The following is a 25842-nucleotide window of genomic DNA, read 5'->3' on the forward strand; positions in this document are numbered from 1 at the left end:
AATTTGAAAAGTCTTTTATTTTGGAAGGCATAATCAGAATGTCTTGATATTGATATGGTAACATCGTGAGGTTGTATACTGTTGATCTAAGGTGGAATTACCCTGTGGAAACAAGAATTTTTCATTTTAGAGCATTTTGAAATCACTGAAAGTTAGGTCAATTATGGACAATTTGAAAAGGCTTTTATTTTTGAAAGCAAAATCAGAATGACTTGATATTGATATGGTATCACTGTGAGGTTGTATACTGTTGATCTAAGGTGGAATTACCCTGTGGAAACAAGAATTTTTCATTTTAGAGCATTTTGAAATCACTGAAAGTTAGGTCAATTATGGACAATTTGAAAGGGCTTTTATTTTTGAAAGCAAAATCAGAATGTCTTGATATTGATATGGTAACATCGTGAGGTTGTATACTGTTGATCTAAAGTGGAATTACCCTGTGGAAACAGGAATTTTCCATTTTAGAGCATTTTGAAATCACTGAAAGGTAGGTCAATTATGGACAATTTGAAAAGGCTTTAATTTTTGAAAGCAAAATCAGAATGACTTGATATTGATATGGTATCACTGTGAGGTTGTATACTGTTGATCTAAAGTGGAATTACCCTGTGGAAACAAGAATTTTTCATTTTAGAGCATTTTGAAATCACTGAAAGTTAGGTCAATTATGGACAATTTGAAAGGGCTTTTATTTTTGAAAGCAAAATCAGAATGTCTTGATATTGATATGGTAACATCGTGAGGTTGTATACTGTTGATCTAAAGTGGAATTACCCTGTGGAAACAGGAATTTTCCATTTTAGAGCATTTTGAAATCACTGAAAGGTAGGTCAATTATGGACAATTTGAAAAGGCTTTAATTTTTGAAAGCAAAATCAGAATGACTTGATATTGATATGGTATCACTGTGAGGTTGTATACTGTTGATCTAAAGTGGAATTACCCTGTGGAAACAAGAATTTTTCATTTTAGAGCATTTTGAATCGTTAGGAGATTAAGTCAAATATCGGCAATTTCAAAGGGCCATTACTATGAAAAGCAAAATCAGAAAGAATTTATTTGATATGGTATTACTGTGAAAAAGACTGCGGTTGGAAAGTGTTGATATAAAGTTCAAATAGTATTTGGAAATACGACTTTTGCTTTTAAGAGCATTATGAATTCATTGAAAGAGTAGTTCAAAAATGAAGATTCACAGGGCTTTTACTTTGAAATCCAAAATAAGATGGCCTTGATAGTGACAGGGCACAATTAGGGTACAAGGCTGTGTCATGTAGATGTAACATTAGAGTTTCTTAAAAAAAAAAAAAAAAAAAAGCCTAAATTATATGTTATTATGTTCTTAACATATCTGTTAATTCACTCGAAGTTGGCTTTTATTTTGAAATCCGGTTTCCACATCCATTCCCGTAATACTTTGAATACACAGGGAACGTAAAATCAACTGGAGGCTGGCTTGACTGCAAGTCTCGAATTGGAGGCTGGCTTGACACAAGTCTCTTTTCCTTCTGCGCCCCCTTTCCTTCATCCACCTGCTGGCCTCCACCACTTGCTAATGTTACTGAATCTGTGGAAGCTCCGCGATAGCCACCACACGAAGTAACGAATAACGAGCCTATCTAAATCCCAGTAACGAGTAACGCGTTCCGGGTTTTGGCATAATAACTAGTTACCGTGCTCGTTACCACAATAATAACGTAGTTACTGTAACACGTTACTTAATAACGCGTTAGTCCCAACACTGGCTCTGACCTCTGGCCTCAACAACACATTTTATCCCAGAGAACTGCCGCTCACAGCCAAGATACAACACAGAACGGGACAAATTAAATCGATCTTCTCATTGAAATTATTTTCTTAATTTTTTGCTGTGTTCAATTTTAGTTTTATTAACTTAAAAAAATAAATTTATTTAAATGAATTATTTACGTTTGCTGCTATTTGTTTATGATTCTCTCCATATAAATTTTTATAAAAAATATATATTTTTCTTTTTTTTTTTTAAATCTTTTCTTACTTATCTAAACGTAGTCTGTTTGTTTTATTTAATATTTTATTTTAATTTAATATATTAGTTTTGGTGTTTTGCTTCCCCTGCTGGTGACTCCGGGGTAGTTCGCGCGTCTCCTGCCGGAATTCGTCATCGTCCGGGTCTGAGCCGTTTCCTACTTCCGCAAACAGAGGGCTGCGAGCTTCCCCGTTTATCGGCAGATCAATGCGGCGGCGGACTTCTGCTTCTCATTTCCTGGCTCTCTTTAACATTTCCGACACCTCTGACATTTATGAGTGATTGATCGGCGTCATGACGGCCAACAGCCGCTGCTCCGCCGCGGAGTCCCCGGGCCTGGAGACCCAGCGACGTGAGATCGAGTCTCTTCTACGGGAGTGCGAGCTCCGCGCTGGGGAGAGCTGGTGAGAGTCCGACCGCCTCTCCGCTCCACACACACACACACACACACAGAGATAAATACGGTGACAGGGCTAACGATTATCTCCACACGGGTAACGCTGCTAAACGGTGATTAACCGCTTTAACTGTGGGGTGGAGCAGCTTTGGTGTGGTTGCTGGAGTTTTTCTGGGACGGTTTAACGGCTCAATGCTACGTGTTAGCCGTGTTAGCTTATGCTAAGCAGGCAGACGTTGCTCTGACCTAGCATGCGCTGTTAACGTTAGCCTGTCGACCAGCTGTCTCCGGTGAGGCGTTCAGGGTCGCCTCGTATCCCCCGGATCGTGTTTTTATTTATCACCGAAGCCGAGCCGGTTTCAGTCCCAGTTTATTCTCCTCTGGGCGACCTCCTGCTCATTTAGGTGTTGGAATGCAGAGCAGGGCCGCCAGTAAATATTTTCAGTTTCATTTTCCAGTGAAGAAGGAAAGATTTAACACTCTGTCACGACTGAAAGTGAAATAGAAAAATATGATTGAAACATTATCAGCAGGAATGATATTTGTAAATCAGCTGATCAGTCAGCTCTTCATCAGACCGGCTTTTCAAAATAGTCTAATTAGTTCGTCAAATAGTGACAATCTATAATTTATTAACCTGTTTGTGGACTCTGAGTTTTCATCTGTCTGGTCTCATATATACCGATCTCTGTCCACTTACTCACAGTTAATATTTTGCCCTTTTAAAAGGAAAGAAAGTTCCAGTGAATTAGCTTTAACACCCAGGTGAGGTGAGGACACGAGGCAGGAGTCTTTGTGGACTGTGATGTTCACAGAAGACATTGTGATTTGAAAGACAGGTGGCTGAGCTTAAGGTGCTCAGATCTTCACAAGGAGTGAGCAGGATGGGCGGGAGTGGAAATGAGTACACAAGCTCAAAGTTAGAGAGGCATGGTTGCGATGGTTTGGACACGTGCAGAGGAGGGATAGTTGATATACTGGACAAAGGATGGTGAAGACAGAGCTTCCAGGCAGGAGGAAAAGGGGAAGACCTCAGAGAAGATTGATAGATGTAGTGAAGCAGGACATACAGATGGCTGGTGTGACAGAGGAGGATGCTCAGAGGTGGGATGGGGTGGGCAGGAGGCAGATGATCTGCTGTGACGATCCCTTGTTAGGGGCCAACTCCACAGTGTAGTGGTTCAGACCGTTTGTGCACACAGCAGGAAACACAATTCCCTCTGGTGCCCACGAGGAGCAGCTGGAAGTAGCTTTATTTCTACATTTTAGGCATCAAAAAGAACTTGGGTAGGCTATCATCACACATCCACGACAGTTTGTTTTTTCCTTGTTTGCTCGGTGAGATTAGATTTGACTGCACAAACAGGAGAAGCGTGCAAAGTCCACACCATGAAAACGTCTTGTTTCAGCCAAGTGAACTTAGCTGAGCAGAGAGTAAAAGCAGCATTAAATGTTATTACAGCGTTTTTATTTTTCACCTTTTCTGGATGGATGGATAACTCTTCAGAGTTATTTCAAACTTCAGCAGACACTGAAGGATTCAGCGCTGTGTGAGTGCAGCCTTTATTAAACCCGGCAAGTCTTTGAAAACACGTTTTTATTTCGAGTTATTTCATTTGTAAAAAGCTTTCAGTGAAATATTGTTTTATTAAAACATTTAAAAGACGATGACGGTCAGTGAGAATTCTGCTGCGATCACAGAAAGTACCTTTAAAGGGAAACTCGGTGTGTTTACGGGTGCAGCGAGCTGCTGATTAACTGAAATGCTGATTGACAACGGCTGCATCAGACATGCGACAGGAAATAAACAATAAAATCCAGACGCTGGTTAGAACACGCCCCTCATCCCTTCACACTTGAAAAAACCCGACTTCAGGGTCTGAGAAGCAGAAGCACCGTGACTCTGCAGGTTTGTGGCGCTGCAGAGTCAGACGTCACCGGGATTTACTTTCTGTTCAATATTCAAATAAATCACAAAGCAGGCCAGCGGCTGCTCACAGGTTTACAGTGAGGCCATCCAGGCTGACAGTTTGATGCTTCTGCTCACATTTACTCCTGCAGGAGATCAGCCACAGATGGAAAATTATTTATCCATACAAGAAAGTGCCAGCTACATTTTTTATGAAGCGTCGGCAGGCAAAGCGGTTTTCTGTCAAACAGGAATAAAAGAATAATGAGTCCTTAAAAGCAGAACAGCACAGAGGCCGAGCGCTGCAGTCTAACCTCTGAGGACTGATGCTGCGATGGATTTTCATTCCAATCCAAACCATCAGATTTATTAACGCCTGCCACTGTGACGCTTCCTGCTCTGCTGCTTTGGTTTCACATCTAATTTTGGAGCTGGTCGTGTCTCTGCTGCAGCTTCAAATATGACAGAAAGTCTCTGGTTTGATGAAAACAGGTTAGAAATGTGGGATCATGAAGTGATGACTACGTTAAGCTCCAGCTTTTGCTTCTGGCCACAAAGAAAGCAGAAGAAATGCCAAACGTTAAGATCACCATGAATTTATTTTAGCAAAACATCCGATATTTGCTGCTTCTGGCGTCTCAGGAGCAGCGATGTCACACCAATGTGAACTGTTTACGGTGATTTATGTAATCTGTTCTTGATTTCACATTAGTGTGATTTCCCAGCCTGCTGCTTTTGTTTGGACTGTTCTTAAAAAGAAAATCCACTAAAATAAAACCGTGACAGAGAAATAATGTCTCTGACACATCATCCTGTCACTTCATTTTTAGGCAAAAATAATGAAAATAACGACTCATTCAAAGGTTTTGGTGCCTTCATCAGGATATTTTGGTTGAAGAAAACAAATGATCAGCAGCCACTTTGTTTCTTTGTTTTGTTTATCAGGTATTAACTGATTATTTAAGTAATTCTTACTCCCATTCCTGGCAGTAATCTCAGGTAAGACGTCGATTCATTCGTGTTCGGCTGATTCGTTAGCGGTAAAGTTTATGATGGAGGCAGCAGTGTTTTATGAATGTGTCCTCAAAGAGCAGTGTAATAATGTGTGTGTGTGTGTGTGTGTGTGTTGTAGGTATGTGGTAGATCGCCGCTGGTTTGACCAATGGAAGGAGTTTGTGGAGACTGGAGATCAGAACTCGACGTCTTTCCCGGGTCAGATCGACAACGCGGAGCTGTTCGAGGGTCAGTTACGCTTCGTTTGCTTCAGCGAGACACAAAATGATTTGTTTCCTTGAGCGAAGTGTCGTGTCCTGCTTTCAGATCTGGACTCGTACCACCTGAAGGATCGTCTGGTGGAGGAAGAGGACTTTGTGCTGGTGCCGGCAGAGGCGTGGCACAAGCTGCTGTCTTGGTACGGCATGGTGGACGATCAGCCGCCGCTAGAACGCAAGGTAACGTCACCACGCGCCGCGCGGTACCCTGAGTCCAGAATGAGAGCGGAGAGTTTTTGTTGGTGAGGTTTGAAACACATAACAATGAAAAACCTCCCCTGATGTAAATCTGGCTGCTCTCGTCTTCAAGGCGTCTCCTCGCACAGCTCTGCGCTGCTTGTAGTCTGGCTGCTGTGTTTACATCACTTCCTGGAATCCCTGTTTTGCATCTCTTTCTCACATCTGAGCGCCGCCGTCAGACTGAGGATCAGTGCTGACCCCCGAGGGCGGAGCAGCAGGGCAGGAACGTCACCGTGATCGTCACTCTCTCTGTTTCTCGTCCTCCGACTGTCAACGAGTTTTCCTGTAATCTCGTGAGAAAGGACGAGTCTTTTAAGCAAAACTAGTATGAGCTTGTCACTGATATGACGGGTGGAATAAAATGAAATGATACAGAAACAAGAGGGCGAATGAAAACGTTGACTTTTTTATTAAGCGGCCGGGATAACAGACTCGTGACATGCTCTCTTTTCCTGGTGAAGTTTGCGCATCGTTTTCATGTAACTTCCACGTAAATTCAGATATTTTAAATCATGATGGTCCCGATCCGTCCTTAGGCAAACATTTGTCTGCACGCCATCACCGTCTTTGTTCGCTACGTGACAGATTTGGCAAATTTGTCTGTTGACTGAAATAAAACTTCACGATGAAGACTCGTGTTTCTGATGAGAAGCAGCAGCAGCAGCCAGAGCTGCACGAGGAGGCGAGGAACAGCAGCGAGCAGAGAGCTTTATGGGCAGAGCCGTGAACTTTTACCATAATGAGTCTGCTGGCAGCCACGCTGTGGTGAGCCGACCCTCAACTGGTGACAGGAGGAAAGTCCCAGCAAAGTAAATCATTCGCTTGTGTGAAGCATTGGTTTAATGTTGGATCAAAGGGTAGGAAGCAATATTAGTAATGGTTATGGCTCAGACAGGTTAGTGTAGTGACAACTGTGTGTGTCTGTGTGTGTGTGTGTGTGTGTGTGTGTCAGGTGGTGGACCTGCCCAGCACTCTGAAGGTGGAGGTTTACCCCATCGAGATCTTCCTCTGCCTCCACAGCAACATGGAGAACGCCGTCACCACAAAGTTCAGCCGAACCGACAGCATACGTGAGTCCGTCTGTAGCTTTGTGTGTCGGCGAGGTTCATGCTAACGAGAGGAGAGGTTCACGTTTAATCGGCCTTTTCTCTCCCTAAAGACAAAAATGCTTCGTAGTTTAGTTACTTTCCCAGACTTTCTAAACCACACTCGTCCAAACCTGCCAGCTGCCGGTGCACCCATGTCATCCAGGTGACTGCATGTGGCAGATTACATGCACAGGAGCGGCTTCACACCGCGTGACGCAACAGAAACACAAACAAAGGCGGCAGACAGAGTTTGGAAACGAGTGAATAACCGCCTGGTAACAATGAGCCGATAAAGCTCAGGCTACCCAACCTGTTCTCAACCAACTAGCTGTGAAGGGGAGCTGCTGTCAGTTCATTCAGAGGTTACCTGTTTAGGTAAGGAGAAGGCGGGACCTGCTTTACATGTGAGCTCATTTTCTTTTTATGAATCAGATTCAGTTTTAGAGCAAATTTGACAGCAGCAGCTGTGAAGCTGTGTGATAAATACATATATACAGTGATAAAGAGGTCACTGCTTAGTTACTTATTACTGAGGAAAACTGAAGCCTGTGAAAGGTCGTCTCTCTACAAACGAATAACTCAGAAAGATTTAAAGACTAAACCTGATGACATTCACTCATGAAACTTCACCTGAGGACAGATTCCTCCGTCACCACATACAAAGTCACGCTGCGCTGCAGTTTGTTGGGTCGCAGCATTAATTAAAGGAAGTTTAACTTCCGCGGCGTTGCAGAGTTCTCGCATCAGTTTCAGTGCTGTGGTCTCTCTGTTTCACGAGCAGCAAGGGGGCGGTTCATCACGAGCGTCGTGCTAACACGTGTTCGTCTTTATGTTAACAGGAAGCTGATGTCAGGGGCAGAATATGTTCCCCTGAGGGTTCGCGAACAGCTGTTTCAAACACGGTGCTTCGTGTGTGTGTGTGTGTGTGTGTGTGTGTGTGTGTGTGTGTGTGTGTGTGTGTGTGTAGACTCGATCCAGAGGGCGATGTGTCAGGCCTTCTCGGTACCTCCGGGCTCAGAGTGCCGCCTGTGGATGAAGAGTTCGGACAGCAGCTGCGAGCGTCTTAGGAACGTGCACATGAGCGTGCTGGACGCCTGCTTGAGCTCGGGGATGGTGAGCATGACGCTACAGTCTTAACGTCGCTGCATGTGTGGAATAATTCTCCTCATAGCACCACTCTAAAATAACAAGCTGTCCACCTCAGAGATAAGCTGGAACATGCCTGTGTGTGTGTGTGTGTGTGTGTGTGTGTGTGTGTGTGTGTGTGTGTGTGTGTGTGTGTGTGTGTGTGTGTGTGTGTGTGTGTGTGTCAGACGGTGATCATGGAGACGAGGAATGCAGACGGCACCTGGCCGAGCTCCAGGCCTCAGATCATGTAAGCGCACTCGCCTCTCTCGTCGCTGTCATCGTTCTCCACGTTCCGTCGTCTCTGCTTTTCTTCACCTGCTTACTTTGAGTTTTTTTGCAGGAATTTTTTTCTTGTTCCTTTTTTTATTTGTCATTTCCTCATCTTTGATTTCACCTCTTCCTGTTTGGAGAAGTTGCGTGATACCATCACCATCGTGATGTTTGTCTGTCGCTCTCTCACACACTAGATGTCACAAAAAGTGTTAAAATGCTTCCTTCATTGACTCGACTGTTGATCTGAATGATGAAATGTTAGGACAGCTGTGCGCTTTAATGAATTCAGCTGGTCCGAGCATGTTTCAGCTGACTTTCCCACATATTTGGTCAGCTGACCCTTTGTTTTGGTTTCCTGTTCAAGAGCAAAAAGGCGTTTCTGTCACTGTAACGCTGCTCAGGTGTTGTAAATGCTCCCGTGTGCGAGTCTGCGGCTGACTCTGTTCTCGATTGCAGGAGGAACTCTGTGGAGGAGCAGGACTCGTACAGAGGGCAGCCGGGCGTCTGTGGCCTCACCAACCTGGGCAACACCTGCTTCATGAACTCAGCGTTACAGGTTTAAACTGATCTTTTTTACTTTGGTTGCTACACCAGACACATGGATCATGTGACAGAGAGAGATGTCACATGGCTGAGCAGGTGACGTCCATCAGGGCGGGGCCTGGGTTGGACTCCAGCCGGGACCACTGACACAAATACCTGATACTTGCGAGTGTCAGTCAGGAAGTGCAGTCCAGACCATCAGCACCATTTGTATGAATGCAAACCCAGCGCTGACGATGTTGCTGCGTCAAACATGAATGAAAACAGGACGCTGTGATTCACAAACCTTTTGTTTTCATCTTCTGCTGTAACCAAATATGTGTTTTTGTGATTTTACACGGCGTCCCGACGTGTTCTGTTTTTATTAAGTATGCAGTGACTTGTTGGTCGTGGCAGAGGCTGCAGGTTTCTTCCTGTTCAAAGGGAGTTTTTCTTCCCACTGTCGCCAAAGTGCTCATAGGGGGTCATATGACTGTTGGGTTTTTCTCTGTATGTGTTATTGTAGGGTCGACCGTACAGTGCAATGAGGCGACTGTTGTTGTGATTTGACGCTGTATAAATAGAATGATTTGAACTAGTTTAGTTTGTAATTGGACATTAGACGCTTTTCTTCTTCTTCCAACTTGTGGTTTGTCGTTTGTGCTACGGTCCCGCTCGACTAGAGAACCAGATTAGAAGACTTTTTTGTTAGACTGAAGCTTGTTTTCATTTTGGCGCCTTCAGTGAGAGACGTTTGCTTCTCTTTCACTCGTCACTCTGACTGCAGCTTGAACGCCGACACGTGTGAGCTGCTCGACACTGAAATGATGCATTTGGCAGCTGAGTGTTCAGGTACTGTTGAACATGTGCAGGGTGTGAACCTCAGAATAAAGCGCAGGGTTCGTCCAGACATGTGTAACTGTCTAAATATGGCACAGACTGTATGTTTTGGTTGTTTTGTAAAATAGTCACATAAAGGTTTTCTGCATTTCCTGGCAGAGGTGAAATGCTGCAGCGTCTTCCTCCCTGTGTCTGATCCCTCTCGCTCTGTAATTATGTTGCTCTGACGGCGAGCTTTGTGAAGGAAATCCCTGGTTCATCAGAACTCGAGGACATTTGTGCATCGTTGAAGTTCTCTAACTGGATTTTAGCATAATTAACACCTGTGTGGTGTCAGTGTTGCTCCTTGGATTTCACTTGGAGCTGAGCTTCGGTTTAATATTCACTGAAAACATCACTTCATGCACGAGAACACTTTTTTAACGTTTTAATCAGATGACATCACTGCAGCGTGCTCTGACCAGGCGGCAGCAGCAACGTTCTTGTGTAAAATAATAAAAGCAAACAGTCGTCCATCTCTGTGTAGTTTTATCCCCGGACTAAAGGATCTTTGCAGAACTCGCGGTTCAAACGGTTTTCCTCTGGCCCTCGAACTCCTCAGTTTATCCTCGGGCTTAAGCAACTGTTTCAGCTCCTCCCCCCTTAAGCTAACTCTGTTCTGATTGGCTGCCCATCACTAACAGATGTGTAGTAACTCCTCGTGTCCTCGTCTCTCTGCAGTGTCTGAGTAACACCCCGCCCCTGACGGAGTACTTCCTGCAGAACTCCTATGTGGATGAGCTGAACTTCACCAACCCTCTGGGAATGAAGGGAGAGATCGCCGAGGCCTACGCCGACGTCATCAAGCAGATGTGGTCAGGGAGGCATTACTCTGTGGTGCCGCGCGTCTTCAAGGTAGCCGCACGTTACCCTGACAGGTGTCCCGTTACACTCGGGTGTGTTTCACCCGTCGAGCCAAACAAACACACTGACGTACCCTAAAGCTGAGGCTGCGACGCGTCGTCCAGAAGAGCCGGAGTTTGTGACTCGGCACGACAGAAATGACACAAACTGACCTGAAAACATTTTAAATGAACATTTTAAGTGTGATTACATTTACACAGGAAGCTAAAACAGATATAAACACAGACTTTATTATCCCACCTATTACAGCAGGACAAGCAACAGGAGGAAATGTGAAATCAGAGATTTAGTAGAAAACTTTTGTCTCTATTTTGTTCCCAATTGAAGGAAATGTCATGAAATCCCAAATAAACTAAACTATCAATGCAAAACAGAAAAACTCAAAAAGTAAATGCATAAGTTCAGTGAAGTGAAAGTCAAATGCTTTATTTTCATGTCCCAAAACTTCTCTGCTACTCTCAGTGTTTTACAGAGCACATAAATATCTAAATATATACTAAAGGACGTGTGCACATATTAGTAGGCTGATGTTTCTGCAACTAAACTAAAACTTGAAAAATGAAACATTAACATCCCAAATGTACTGAAGGAAGAGCAGAAAGCTACAAACGTAGAAATACTTCTTGAATTTACTTCTTTTTATTTACTTAAGTAAATTGTAGTAAATTTACATGCAGTGGTGTTGGGCGTAGGTGAGAGACTGGGGGGCAGGGAGTAATCTCAGTCTGTGTGGCAGAAGCTTCGGTCTGACTGAAGTGGTACGTTTCCCTGCTTCCTGTTTGTGTGCAGACGAAGGTGGGCCACTTTGCTTCTCAGTTTCTGGGCTACCAGCAGCACGACAGTCAGGAGCTGCTGTCCTTCCTGCTGGACGGGCTGCACGAAGACCTGAACAGAGTCAAAAACAAAGAGTACATCGAGCTGCGGGACGCCGATGGGCGTCAGGACCAGGTGAGCGGTGCCAGAGCAAAGGCGTGTGATGGGCTTCATTTCACTTCCTGTCTTTAAATTTCACCTTTCAGTCATTTTCTATGTTTGAAAGCGTCTTCGTTGGTTTTAGCTGTGATCAATTCAGCTCCTGTTTAATCTGACAGGAAGTGGCGGAGGAGGCGTGGCGTAACCACCTTCGGCGGAACGACTCTGTGATCGTCGACACTTTTCACGGCCTCTTCAAGTCCACGCTGGTCTGTCCAGAGTGCCACAAGGTTTCTGTGACCTTTGACCCATTCTGCTACCTGAGCGTCCCGCTTCCTGTCAGCAAGGAGCGTGTCATGGAGGTGTTCTTCGTCTCCCTGGACCCGTACGCCAAACCTGTCCAGGTAACCGCTCATCACTGACCGTGGTCGTGTACGTCTCTGCAGTTACACTGAATAAATGTTTCTGGTCTTTGGTTCTCCTCTTATCCAGGAAAATTCTAACTTCTGTGATGTGTGTGTGTGTGTGTGTGTGTGCGTGTGTGTGCGTGCGTGTGTGTGCGTGCGTGTGTGTCTGCAGCATCGTGTTGTGGTTCCTAAAGCAGGAAAAGTGTCCGACCTCTGCTCAGCTCTGTCAGAGATGACCAGCGTGCCGCCCACTCAGGTCAGTGTGTGTTCAGAAGGTTTCGGTTCGGTTAAACACACTTTTAACCTAAACTGAAGATTGTGATCACGTGCAGATCAAAAGTGGTTTCACTGGCTGCACATTAATCCAGCCTTTGTATGTTTCTGGCTTCAGTTTGTAACGTGTGAACTCTGTCAGGGCAGCTTGGCACGACTCAGTTCAAAATAATCCTTCTTTATCTTACACTGGGCCTCATTTCATCCTGTATGAAGCAGACTGTCCCTTAAAGCTCCTCCCCCTGACTTTGTGTTCCAGATGGTGGTCGCTGATGTCTTCAATCATCGTTTCTACAAGATCTACAACATGGGCGAAAGTCTGAGCGCCATTCTCGACCGAGACGACATCTTTGTGTAAGGAAAAAAAATCAGTCCTCTAATGACCAAACACAAAAGCCTTTCTGTGACTCACCTGCTGAACCCGTGTTCAGGTACGAGCTGAGCGTGCTGGAGGAGCAGCCTGAGGAGCAGGTGCTGCTGGCGCTCTACCTGAGAGAGCGCTCGCACTACAGAGACTACGGCTCGGGCGGCGGCTCGTACGGCACGTCGCTATTCGGACACCCGCTGCTGCTCAACGTGCCGCGCAGCAGCTGCAGCCAGGAGGCGCTCTACAACCTGTTCCTGCAGAGACTGGCGTGAGCAGAACGCACACACACACGCACACACGCACACACGCACGCACAGTTTTTGAATATACTGAGTTTTGCTGGGCGGTGTCGCTGTGTGTGCAGGCGCTACGTGCGACTGCCTGATCCGTCTGAGGAGTTGGAGGAAGAGGAGGAAGATGATGAAGAGGAGCTGTACAAGACTCAGACCAACGGCATCAGTGATGGTATAAATCTTTACTTTCTGGTTCTGAGGTCTGATGCTGCCTTTCGTTTCATGTTGTCATACACGTATTTGTTTGGCTCCTGCAGTGTTTTTTTAACTTTTCCTCGAGCAAATATAAAAAACGCTGACACAACGACACAACGACACAACGCGTTCGTGCGCTTTTCACACGTTTTATCTGGGCTGAGTGAGCTCTGCAGCTGCTGCTTTTGTGTTGTTTTCTCAGATGACGAGCAGGAGGAAGTGGAGCCTGCTGGCCCGTCCCAGACAGATTACTCCTGCGGTGACGCGACCCCCAACAGGAAATCAGACGGCAACACAACAGAGCCACAGGCTGAGGAGAACCACATTCAGCCTTTACCGGACCACGGAGACCCCGGTGAGAACAGTAACGGCTCCCAGAGCCAGACGGAGCCCGGCTGCAGCGGAGACGCCAACAGCGCCGATGACATGGACCCCGGCGAGCAGTCGAGCGGTCCCGCAGGAGCCGACCGCAGCTCAAAACCTCCAGCGGAGCAGCCTCATGAGCCAACCGAGGAAGAAAATGAAGAAGACAAGCAGGAGGAGGCTTGCTCTCCCAGCCCGCCAGCCAATGAGCATCCGGCTAAGAGGAGGGCGTGTCACGTCAGGAGGAAGCGTCTGTTCAGCATCCAGGCGGTCAACTCCAACGGGACGACCGAGAGGGGGATGGGAGAGGGAGGAAGCGCCGTGTCCTTCAGCTGTGAGTGTGAACGCACAAACACAACCTCTGTGACATCACACTGATGTCACTCATCAGTGCGATGATGATGATGATGATGATGATGAAAGAGCCTCAGATGAGAATGAATCAGAATAAAATGAAAACATCTGAGTGGAGCCATTTGCTGCCCCTCAGTTCAACCTTCAAGTAAGCTTTCTTCTGATTGGCTGCCTCTGCTAAACAGTAGGTTTGAACAGCAGATGGGCGGAGCACAGCTTTCGGCTAATGGGGATTATTGGTAGTTACTGGAAACTTGAACCATGCTTAACACGGATCAGTGCAGCAGGAAAGCAGAATAACCATGTTATCAGACGATGTCACATCCTGTCGTCAGCGTATCAGCGTAGCTCACGCTTCCTTTGTCTCTGCAGCTCAGCCCTACGTGGCCATCGACTGGGAGCCCGACATGAAGAAGAGATTCTACAACGAGAACGAGGCTGAGGTCAGCGCCAACATTTAACCCTCGATAAAGCACAGCCTGTATGTAACACATTCACAGGGCGTGTTCTGAATAACTGAGGGTCATGTGTTCAAATACAAGTGGCACTGAGTGGGTCACAAAAACAACATGACCTTATCTGTTGGTTCATTTAGAGACTGATCTGAATTATCTGGTGTCTGGTCAGTGGTTTAAACAGAGGCTCTAAACATCCAAGGTACAAGAACAGCATCCCTGTAACATCTTAACAGGCTGAGTGGTTTGAGGACGTAATTTAACACACAGGTGCAAACAGAAGGACTCTGACTGCGATGAAACCTGAATGACAGACGTTTGACACTCATTTGTCTTCTTGCACCTCTGACATTAAAATCTGTCTTTCCTCCTCCTGTGTAGAAGTACGTGAAGCATGCCAGCATGGAGGTCCCTCAGCAGCACATGACTGTTCAGCTGCAGCAGTGCATCGAGCTGTTCACCACTGTGGAGACGCTGGAGGAGGAGAACCCATGGTAACACACACAGACACAGTAGTGAGAGTCTGAGGAGAGCTGACCACACAGAAACCAGTGAGAAGTAAACTGGGGGACAAGCTCGATTAAAAGACTAAATACTCTGAAGGTTTCACCTGTTTCAGGTAAAGACCAGCACGAAACATCTGCGTCTGTAACGTCCAGATCCAGGGTGGAGCTTCTGTCCCGAGTTTGAAAAGCAGATGCCGTCCACGTTTTCATTTCAGTGGTGTTAATTTAAGCTGCTGTGGTGCTGGGTGATCGACCTCGCCCAGTGCCCTCTAGTGGTAGCCCTGGAGTCCAGTCAACAAAAAGAGTGTGGGCATGCTTCAAGGTTTTACATTCATCAACATGTAAAATCTGATGAACTGAGATGCTGGGCAGCATGGTGGTGCAGCGGGTAGCAAGGCTGCCTCACAGCAGGTCCTGAGCTTGAATCCAGTCGGGGTTCTCCCCGATTACTCCGGCGTCCTCCTGCCTCCTGCTTGATTAACCCAGCAGCGGCGTCCCCGGCATGATGAGATATTCTTTGTTTGCTGTTGTTTTGCTTCTTTGACTGAATGATGAAAACCTGTCATTCAAAGCAGCAAAATAACACTCAGGAGTCGCAAGTTTGATTCCCATCCGGTATCGAAAAAGGGTCCTGGCTAGACGCCCCGTGCTTAAAAAAACAACAACCCCTGAATGTCGCGGCTACATCTGCAGCCTGTCCGCAGTTGGGACACAAGCATTTCACTACATGTTCAGTATATGTTGTACTGCGTATGTGACAAATACAATTTGTATTGTATTAAAAACCTTTACACTGCACAGCTTTACTGCAGATACTCACATCTGCTCCGTGTGTGCGCTTCAGGTACTGTCCGGTGTGTAAGAAGCACCAGCTGGCCACAAAGAAGCTGGATCTCTGGTCTCTGCCAGAGGTTCTCATCATCCACCTCAAGAGGTTCTCCTACACCAAGTTCACCAGAGAGAAGCTTGACAGCATTGTGGAGTTCCCCCTCAGGTACGCGCGCGCACACACACACACACACACACACACTGATGGAGGAGTCGCACACTGAAAGCTGACATGTTCATGTTACAGAGACCTCGACTTTTCCGGCTTCCTCCTGAGGAAGACTCTCTCCAGTGAGGAGCCTCCGAGCCGCTATGACCTCATCGCCGTGTCCAATCACTACGGAGGACTCAGAGATGGACATTGTAAGTTTGTCGTTCATGTTGTGGTCAGCGATTTGTTTGTCGCATGACTACATGACTTTAACCATCACGTGTTTCTGCAGACACCACCTATGCGAAGAACAAGGACAACGGTCAGTGGTATTACTTTGACGACAGTAAAGTGACCTACGCCACAGAGGACCAGATCGTGGTCAGTACCCCCGCCCCCACGCACACACCTGTTCAGTCGGATTTCACTCTGATCTTGTCACCTGACTAATGATCGTTGGAAGCAGCAGCGCGTTGGTCTTTATTTGAATCACACCAACGTAATGTTTGTCTGCGTCTCTCCTCCCACAGACCAACGCTGCCTACGTTTTGTTCTACCAGCGACAGGACAAGATCAGAAAACCCACACTGCCCGCCCCCAACACAGGCCCCACCTCCTCCAGCCAGACGTCCAGTGACACTGCTTCCTGCAAAGACGACGAGGATGCCGCAGAGCTGGGCGCCGCCTCCAGCATCACTATGGAAACAGAATGATTGAGTAATTTGGTTTTCTCCATCAGAGCAGCCTTTTCTTTGGTTTTCGTCTTTATTCTTTTAGAATTCTCAGTCTATTTATTTTTTTAATTTTATGGTGACGACACTTGAACTTCCTCTAACGACGTCTCTTCATTCCAAGTTTCCAAAAGCAGGAAAAAGCACATCAGCAGGCGGAGCTCGCAGCTCCTCCTCTGCTCCTCCTCCTTCACCGTGAACTCTCGACACTCAGGTAGTTTGGTGCACAAAGACTGAAGGTGACGTTTGCTGGAGGGCGGAGCTTAAACTCACACCTGAATACAGAAAAGCAGTCTGCTTCCTGCTTCAGGGAGGAACTGAACTCTGGCATTTAAGCTCTGACTGTTCACATTTATAAGTTCATGTCCTCTTGACTCAGTTTTTGTAATCTGACATTCAAACGTTTGAAAAGCTGTTTAATTAAAATCATTTGAATTTTTCTGGATGTCTGATGCTCGTCCAGGTTGGGAAGACCAAACTCCAGATTAGCGCGCATTCGGGAGACTCTTTGGCCAATCAGCAGCAGTTCTGCAGTCAGCTGACTTTTTCTTTTCCTTAAACTGTATATAAAAGACAGACAGTCTCATTATAATCACGAGCGAGGCTTAAACAGCGACTCATCGAGCAGCGTTTAGCAGCGCCACAGAAAGTCGCCCCCTGGTGGTCGTTAGAGGGCCGATTTAAAATACCAGCATTAGTTTCACTTTCACACATTGTTTTATTTCTGCGGTCATGCCAACGTCTGCGAGATTTACCACTAACAGAGGTCAGAGGTCACCGCACACTTTCACCTGCACTGAGGTCATTCCAGTTCATGTTTTTTCCCTCTTTCCCTCAACAAACACGATGCCGACGGGCACCGGCGAACGTGCCCACCAGCATTCGTTTATCTGGGGTAAACCTCGCAGACACTCATGCGTCAGCTGACTGAAGAGGCCGCGCTGAGTGCAGACGAGTTCACGTTCACATTGTTGCATTTTCCACATTCAAAGTTTTTACAATTATTCAAGCTGAGCGAGTTCGAAAAGCCAGTTTCTCGTAGCAAATGTTTGAGGCAGAAATGAAATAAAAGTTTTTAAAGTCATCTTCCTAAGCCTTAATTCGCGAGCAGCTCAAACCTGCGACGACCTTTTGTATTTGCTGTAAAGTGTTCGTAGATGCACTGATTACAGCTTTGATCCGAGTCTAAAACAGGCCAGTCTTTTCTTAAGTTGTTGATTTCACAGCGAGTTCATGCTGAATCTGATTTAACAGAACTAACGATGATCAGACTGACTTTATGATATTAATGCAGTGATTTTTTTTATTGTAAGCGCCTGTAAAAACGCCATCCTCTGAACTAAAGGACTGAAGTTTGTTTTTCCCTCCGAGTTTCGATTCGTCCTGAAGCGCAAACATTTGTTGATCTGACATCGTTTAAAAATCCAGCTCTGAACTGCAGCTCAACGTCGACCTACGACAGATAAAACTATTAAATACTAATCCATAAAGCACAGTTTCACTTCCTTATTTCTTCTTTCTAAACAGGCACGCCTCAGTCGCTCGCTGAAGGGGGTTGTGGGTAATCAGAGGATCAAACAAAGCTGTCAGGGATGAGAAATGAATTTTTCTCTGTATATTTTGGTCGTTTTGTTTCGGGTATTTATTGTTTTAATGGAATAATTGCAGCTGTCACATGACTACGGTGGTGTGGGACATTTTTCGTATTTATACGCAAACCTTTGATTCAGGCTGAAAACACAGGACGGGTGTGCGCGTGCAGAGGCGGGCGCAGAGCGAGCTGCTCACTGATTTTTAAACCAGCGCTGTGTACAGTATTTTTGTATTGTAAGTAATGTAAGATTAATATGATCATTCCTGGGTGGAGCAGCAGGGAGGCTTGGGGTGATTTCTTTCTTTGGTCTTCCTGTCAAATATCAGATGAGAATATTTTATTGTACTTCAATCTTTTGATATGAATAAAACACGATTATTACCAGACATCCAGTTTTTCTGTACTCTTGGCTTCTGTCTCGTTATTTTAGCTTTAATTGCGTGTGTGACGAGGAGGACGCGCTCACACATCGTACAGGAGACGCATCTGTTTTTAAAATGACCACAGCTGAACGAGAAGTAGAACCAAGTTATCAGCTAAGGTGAGCTTACTGCACGGAGCACGAGGCGCACAGACACACGCTCATCAGTGCTCCATAACAACCACACCAAACCCCAAAGTTCACTCAGCACATCTGGAGCTCAGACTTCTGTAAACAGCACAGCAGCCGTATGATTGGTCAGATTATTAAAACAACACAAAGACATGCATGACTCAGACATTCAGATACAGCCACCTGTCATTCAAATAGGCCACGCCCCTAAATTTGAGCTTTACTAAAAATTTAAATTGATCTCAAAACATCCAGACACCAAAAACTGTCAACATGTTTGCTTCATGTGAACCTTTAACACAGGGACTCACTGCTGGAGCCTCTAGTGGACATTTGGGGAATTGCAGTTCTTTTTGCAGGCTTTGTTTCACTGACAGTCTTTTACCTTCCTCCACCCGTGTGTGGAGCCACACTGAATGTGTTCCCACCACCACTGAAACAGACTCAGCTTACCGGGTAAAAGCAGAAAAACAAAGGCCGGCAGACTCAGGAATGAAGAGCTGAATGATGAAAGGATGAGAAATGTGGTTAGTTGTGATGGCACCTTTATTTCACTCACTCCATGCGTCACACCACAGCATACAGAGGTACATCCAAAACGTCCTGCGGGACGACATGAAGCCTTCGCCCGCTTCGTCCTGTTGTAAACGTTCCAGCCGTTTTTTTAAAAACGATGCTTCGGTTTCCAGCGTTGCTCCGGAGAAACGTTTCAGATCTCAGCAGGTGCTCAGCCTGCCGGTGTGGAGGATTTTAAAGCTCCGATCTGTGTCCTAAGTCACTACTTCCTGTGTAATGGATTTGGACTTGAATCGCTGAATTTAGATGTAAAAATGTGTAACTTAAACACCCACGACACAAACATCATTTCAAAGTAAAATCTCAACTACAAATAAAATCTTTTCTTTTAGATTTTTCTCAAATATAAACTAACAACAACCCAGGGAAGATCCGGAGCCCGGCTCGAACTCCAGGAAACGTACAAAAGCTGAGAGTGAGCGAAGCGCCCGGGGCAGCAAAGAGACGATTTCAGAGGCAGCTCCATAAAAATAATTCTCTGTGTTTAAATCCTGCACTGTGAAAACTATCCCGGAGCCTTCAGGACAGACTGAGGGGAGAGCAGGGCGGTTCAGGAACACCCCCGGGATTCCAGCGCGTCCTCGTGGTCCTAGAATACAGCAGACTTGTCCTGGCTGAAGAAGCCCCCAAAGTTTAGGTCTTTGGACATCAGCTCCTCCTCCACATTCTCCAGCGCCCACTTATGTTCCACGACCTCCAGCGCCTCCCACTCGCTCTGAATCAACAACAGGGACACGAGTCGCAGCATTTAACTCCACAGTGACGATCACTTTGTCTCAACAGAGCTTATCTTTATATTTTTACTGTAGTAACATTTTTGCAGCATTTTACGTTTTTTTTAAAAAAAAGTAAAGACAAGATGATAGTTTATTAAAGTTTAATGAAATCTGCAGATTGTTTCGGTGAAGTTTAATAAACTCCTTGCTATCTAAACTATAACAGGACACCGGAGTAAATTCTCAAGCATCTCACACTTCTGATAATCAGCTGTCTGCTTGATGTTTATTCAGCTGTGTAAAAACTATAACTTTAATCTCAGCCAAACCGATTTACTCAGGAACAAATAAAATACTAAAAAAAGCCAAACAATAACATTTGTAAGTTATCTAAGTGACTCATATATCATGTTTAACCTGAGTAGTGAAAGACAGCGGTGGGTTTGAAAACGATTTGCCCTGAGTCCGGTGTTCTCACGGCGCTAGTGACCTAGCCCCCGGCTAGCTATCGAGCTAGTGGGTAACAGACGTCTCCGAAAACGTCGGAGCGCTTTTGAAAATATGTGGTGTCCTGATAAACTGAGCAGATATTTGAGGTTTACACAGCTACATTCTCGCCTGAAAATATGTTAAACGTTTATTTTGTGACCCAGAAAGAATAATAAGAGTAATATTCAAACTAACTAGCTGCCGCCATTGTTGGAAACTGAGCTAGGCTGCGCTATGAATTCTGGGACACAGCTTCTTCTTCTTCGGGGTTTAACGGCAGCTGGCATCCTTGTACATGCAGTGCTGCCATCTTCTGTTTCAGTCCGTTATTACACTCTTAAATCCTGCTACTTATTCCTGCGTCTCTCAGGATCTTACAAAGCTTCAAACGACGCGTCGACTATTAAATCAGTCGTCGACGATTTTGATAGTCGACTAATCGTGGCAGCTCTAGTGCTGACTGATATTAATCTTTAATAGGGCTGTCAAAACTGAGAGCAAACAAAACAACATGCCCTCTGCTTAGTTTAATTGGTCACATGACTGCATTACATGACTAAAATGTGTCATCGTTTTTGAAAAGGCTCCGTTTTCGCTGTCCACACTGCACCGTGAAAAAAGGCATTTTCAAATGTATCCGCGTTTTCAAGACGCTGCGTTTTCCTCGACCGAAAACGCCGTCTCAGTGTGGACGGGAGGCCAAAACGGGGAGAAAAAGATGCGTTTTCAAACGAAAACGTATTAGTGTGGACATGGCCTGATCCTCAGGCTTCACTTTAAATGGGAGTTACTGGGAGGATGAAGGCTTTGCCCACACACAAAGTTTAGTGTGGTCACGAACAAACGCTGTTATTCTTTCATAATTCATGTTTCACTTTGGAGAGGAAACAGACAATCAAAGCAGCATTTTTGTGCAGTTGTGTGTAAATGTCACCTTGAAGGCCTTGTTGGGGTCAGGGGGCATCGCCATGGCAGCGCCTGTCATCTGGTCCTGCATGATCCGGGACTGGTCAGCAGCTGAGAGGGAACGCCGGCGTTAGTCCGTGAAAGGAAACAGAGCTGAGCTTTACGAGAAAGTGAAACCTCACCGTTATCCTGACCCAGAATCAGGCTGTACATGCTCCTCAGCCCGAACACGTTCAGGAAGTACCAGGACGCCGAGCTCACCCTGCAACATCAAATCACGTGACTTTAAAGAAGCTGCATGTCAGGAAGTAAGATGACTCAGATTCAGCTGGAAGGAAAATACTCCTTCATGAAACTCACAAATAAACTTTCATCACATTTCATTCACACATCAGGGCCAAAGCAACAGACTGTAAATAAAAGATGTATGTCGTGTTTGATGCTTTTGAAACTGAATAAAAATGAACTGAACTGTTTCTACGCTGCAGATTACAGCGGTAAATGTTTGCACTCTGATCTCTGCTGTGCTGCATTCACAGTCTGCTGAGCAGCTTGTGCGTTTCAGTGTTCGAGTTGAGTTTTTACCATGAGGCATCCAGCGACAGCAGGTCGATCCCTCTCTGCAACATTGGCTTGAACCTCAGCGTTAACGGGAACGGCACCTTAGCTGTGAAAAAAACATCGGGAACCAGTGAGACGAGTCGGACCTGCTGGGCGCCGCTTTGTTTACAGATGTGATTGTAGTGATGCGCATACGTGTCAGGTATCTAACAGCGCTCACAGATCATTCCTAAACTGTGTGTGTGTCATACATCAGGATGTGGACAAACTCACTAATGACGAATCCAGAGAAAGCCCAGTTGATCCATCCACCAATCACAATCATGGGCAGGACGTTGGTCAGGTTTCCCTTCATCATGTCTACCATCATGCTAGAGTCTGCAACAAACAACAGGCTCAGAGCACGGCTCCACTGACGGATAAAAACATCCAGATTCTTTCAGCTGCAGTGAGATGACGAGTGTGTTCCCTCATCATCTCACTGCAGGTGTTTCCATAAAGTTTAACGTCCAGGTGTGCGTAAAGGAGACTTATGAGGCTGATTTCCATCCAAAGATTATAACCACACTGTGACTGAAGGAAGCCTAAAACAATACACATCTGTTGTAAACGGACGTAAACAAAGACCGCAAAGGTAGCTAACAGACAATGACCTGCAGTGGTTCGATGGACCTAAACACACAGCACGGGAAGATGAAGGATGATGAGCTTAAATCCGACCTCAATCACAGGTCATGCTGAGGGTCTGATGGGCGGAGACAAACACAGGGCAGGAAGAAGACGCAGAAGACGGACTGAACTTCAGATGACGGTGATGTCATAACTGCGGGTTCAGTCCGTTTAAATCAAACTGTTTTATTCACTGGAGATGTCACTCAGGTGTGAACCAAAACAACTGTGCTGAGGAAGTGGTCTCAGTCAAATAAACACCTTCTCAAAGCCAGGTATGCTTTGCATTCTGGGACGTGTGCATCGGTCAGTAGAGGTAACTAGCCTCCACATGTTGCCCCGACATGTTGCCCTACTAGCACCTTCTTCTTGTTGCTTTTGCTGCTCCCGTCTGAGACACAGCTGACCAATAATCAGAGCGAACGCTCTCACAGGTTTGAGTTTTTATCTGGGTTAAAGGAAAAAACAAAACATGGAAAAAAAGCTACACGTTTACAAACTTGTCAACTGATTAAGAGCAAAGTAAACGAACTACAGACGTCTGAGGTGATCCATCCATAGCACGAGGTTCGTTAATGCTTCTCCCTATGCAGACGTCCCGATCCTGAGCTTAATGTCCACTGCGAGTTCACAGGCCGCAGTATCACAGTGAGAATTTAACAGACTGAACATGAACAGAGCAGCTAAACCATTTCTGAGGGACTCGCGTCTGTTTAGAAACCACGAGACAAAGAACTGAGGCGCGTTAAAGACGAGAACCAAAGAGAAACATTTGCACCCTCCAACAGATCATCAGTTAGTTCACACAGGCAGACCTGGTTATAATGAAGGGACGATCATGTGTTCAAACACACCTGTCATGGGGTTCTTGGGGACAACCTTCCTCTTGGCCTTCTTGAAGAAGCCGGTCTCGGCGTCGTTGAAGTAATGTTTCCTCATGGCGAAGGACTAAACCAGCGGAGACACTTCACTCAGCGAGTTTTACACTTCATGCACTCACAGTCAGACTGTGACATTTAAACACAGCTGATTATTTAAAGGATGATTTTTTTAATGTCTGTAACTTCTAACAGAACAGTCTGTGGTTACTTTGCAGACAGACAAACATCCGCTGCTCTTCATCAGAAGTAAATACGATTTACACATGATGCATGGAATAAGGACCCACAGAATAAAGAATACGGAGGATGTACTGAGGGGAAATTTGACGCCCTCAAGCACAGGGTGTAAATGTATTAATATGTAATATTTTAGGATAAAGGTCAAATTCTACCTTAAACCGAAGGGGCTCTCACCTGTCGGGGAATGTACTTTCCGTTCTCTCTGAGGATGCGGCTGCGCATGAGCACCTGGCTGAACAGAAACATGAACATGGGAGCGGTTAGGGTACGATGCTGCCCGGGGCGCCACTTTCACTTCAGACACACAACATGACTGCGAGGAGAGCTCAGTCAGGGATCATAACAGGTCAGATATGAGCTGAGCACCTGAAGGCAAACAGTGTTAACTTCAAACATTTTTTAGAAGTTCTTCTTGTCGACTGGTCTGATAAGTAAACATGGACGTAATACACAATAAAGGATCCTGTAAACAGACACAGCTTAAGTTTTCTTATGAGTCCAAACACAGCAGCTCTATCAAAGCTTCTTAACTGCGTAAAAACGAGGTAAAAGGTAACGATGGACTCCCTCCCTCCCTCTGTTCTTTGTTACTCCCTCGACCAGTGAACGCAGCACGGGTCAAGCTGCGTCTGGGTCCTGACACATTGTTGATCTGCAGCTTATGTAATGGCTATATTTGCCAGCTAAAAGGGAAACAGGTTCACCATGACCTCTGTGAAAAACAACACAACAAAACCCCCAAAACCTTTTACTGCCGAGGGGTGAAAAAAAGAAGAAGAGGTGAAAATTCCAATATATGTGATCAGGATGCTCAGCGAGTCGCAATAATACTCTTACGTGACTGATACTGCAATATAATTGTATTACTAAATCTGCTGGTTCTCTAAAAAAAGAAAAAAACAAACCTCTGTGTGTGTGTGTGCTCTCAGACTCACCTGTCAGAGACCTGCTCCAGGTTGACTTTCTTGTCGCTGTGGAGCAGCTGGGTGACATAGTGTCGGATGACCCCAACAAAGAAGGTGACGAACACGATGGGCAGGACCACCCACATCCGAATGCTGGAGTCCAGCAGGAGCTCCGGACCGGCCATCGCTCTCTATTTAACCCACGATCCAAGGACAGACAGGGAGGCGCTGAGGAAGGTGTACCGGACAGTTTGGAGGAGGAAGTACAACATGAAGTGATGCTCAGTGTTAAATCATTTTACTAAATTATGAAAACCTGAACCTCAGCATGCAGAAATAAAGTCTCTCCATAGTATCTGAAGGCTCAACAGTTCTTATTTTATCAGCATGAACTATGACACACATGTGAACACATGCTGAGCTGCTCTCTCCTGGTTTATTTCAAAATAAGAGCCTGGAGAGAATGAGCAGAGGGTATTTTTACCCCGACAATAGCACGATATAGCGGCTGAAAGCTTCTGCACATCACCGCGCTTCCGTGATCGACACTTCACTAATAATCCTTCTTGTTGTTGGACAATGATTACAAATCGCTCCGACTCCTAAATTAAATTGTGTGAATTAAATCCGCCGCTGACCTACCGGCAGCTGAAACGTCACGATAACTGCTGTTTCCTTTAACGGAGCTAAGAGGTGCTAACTACACGAACCTGTTACTGACCGCTGACCTCTGCTCATTCATCGCTCAGCGGCTACAGTTAGCATTAGCCCGGTGTAAACTAAACGCAAAGACAGCTAAAGGTGCTAGCTTGCTAACTCAGCGGGTTACTCGTGTTAAATCTTCAGCTTTAAATGAGCGTTTGTACAAAGTGACAGCTTCTGCGGCCGCACAGGTGAGTTTAATAAGTCCACCAGGTCACCACTGCGTGAAAATAATCTGTAATTTATGTTGAAATGACCGTAACTCACCACATTTATGAACTTTGTTAAACAAACTGCACACGCGCAGGAGTTAGAAGAAGAACTTCCGGTTTACCGGAAACGGAAGATTATTATTTTATATTTTCGAAATCACTTTAAAAAAAATTAATTCAATAAATCACATAAAATTGAAAACATTTTTTTTAAATTTTCATTAAAATGTTAAATAAATGAATCATTCTGGAAAAATGGGCCAGACTGAGATATTTAGATAAAGTTGCAGGTTGTTGAAAGAATAAAAAATATAAACTGCTCAAAAATAAATAAATACAATAAGAGAACACAACATTTTATGATGTTTCCACTAAGCGTTGTTAAAACCTTTTGTTCTCAACAAATTACACAGTGCATTTC

The 25842-nt window shown here is 45.3% G+C and overlaps 2 protein-coding genes across 2 annotated transcripts; one reads left to right on the forward strand and one right to left on the reverse strand.

Moving 5' to 3' along the window:
• The first annotated feature begins 2117 nt into the window (after positions 1 to 2117).
• usp11 (ubiquitin specific peptidase 11) lies at positions 2118 to 18397 on the forward strand. Its single transcript, XM_085444882.1, has 21 exons — positions 2118 to 2415; positions 5450 to 5559; positions 5638 to 5768; positions 6781 to 6898; positions 7884 to 8029; positions 8230 to 8291; positions 8774 to 8873; positions 10400 to 10573; positions 11372 to 11530; positions 11674 to 11898; positions 12074 to 12157; positions 12434 to 12528; positions 12606 to 12809; positions 12906 to 13006; positions 13232 to 13726; positions 14119 to 14189; positions 14583 to 14695; positions 15552 to 15701; positions 15783 to 15898; positions 15979 to 16067; positions 16217 to 18397. The coding sequence occupies exons 1-21, from the start codon at positions 2306 to 2308 to the stop codon at positions 16397 to 16399; spliced, it is 3036 nt and encodes a 1011-aa protein (XP_085301008.1). The 5' UTR covers positions 2118 to 2305; the 3' UTR covers positions 16400 to 18397.
• Positions 18398 to 19092: 695 nt separating this feature from the next.
• Positions 19093 to 25538, reverse strand: LOC146685239 (ER membrane protein complex subunit 3). Its single transcript, XM_085444883.1, has 9 exons — positions 25477 to 25538; positions 24538 to 24735; positions 23777 to 23834; positions 23336 to 23429; positions 22086 to 22190; positions 21837 to 21918; positions 21434 to 21513; positions 21280 to 21362; positions 19093 to 19855 (listed from the first exon to the last, which is right to left on the reverse strand). Exons 2-9 carry the CDS (start codon positions 24690 to 24692, stop codon positions 19730 to 19732), a joined length of 783 nt encoding a protein of 260 aa, XP_085301009.1. The 5' UTR covers positions 24693 to 24735; positions 25477 to 25538; the 3' UTR covers positions 19093 to 19729.
• Between the last annotated feature and the right edge of the window lie 304 nt (positions 25539 to 25842).

The sequence above is a fragment of the Copadichromis virginalis genome, linkage group LG20 (genome assembly GCF_057382275.1).
Source record: "Copadichromis virginalis isolate Kocher_CV1m ecotype Utaka linkage group LG20, C_Virginalis_male_GT1.1, whole genome shotgun sequence".
NCBI classification, from domain to species: Eukaryota; Metazoa; Chordata; class Actinopteri; order Cichliformes; family Cichlidae; genus Copadichromis; species Copadichromis virginalis.

What these genes read in the sequence shown, in the direction of transcription:
- usp11 (XM_085444882.1), top strand. Translation starts at nt 2,306, where the DNA reads ATGACGGCCAACAGCCGCTGCTCCGCCGCGGAGTCCCCGGGCCTGGAG. An exon ending in GACCGAGACGACATCTTTGT is followed by an intron (nt 12,529 to 12,605) that starts GTAAGGAAAAAA and finishes ACCCGTGTTCAG; the next exon opens with GTACGAGCTGAGCGTGCTGG. An exon ending in ATTGTGGAGTTCCCCCTCAG is followed by an intron (nt 15,702 to 15,782) that starts GTACGCGCGCGC and finishes TTCATGTTACAG; the next exon opens with AGACCTCGACTTTTCCGGCT.
- LOC146685239 (XM_085444883.1), bottom strand. Translation starts at nt 24,692, where the DNA reads ATGGCCGGTCCGGAGCTCCTGCTGGACTCCAGCATTCGGATGTGGGTG. An exon ending in CTGGAGCAGGTCTCTGACAG is followed by an intron (nt 23,835 to 24,537) that starts GTGAGTCTGAGA and finishes GTTTCTGTTCAG; the next exon opens with CCAGGTGCTCATGCGCAGCC. An exon ending in TTTCTCTGGATTCGTCATTA is followed by an intron (nt 21,919 to 22,085) that starts GTGAGTTTGTCC and finishes TTTTTTTCACAG; the next exon opens with CTAAGGTGCCGTTCCCGTTA.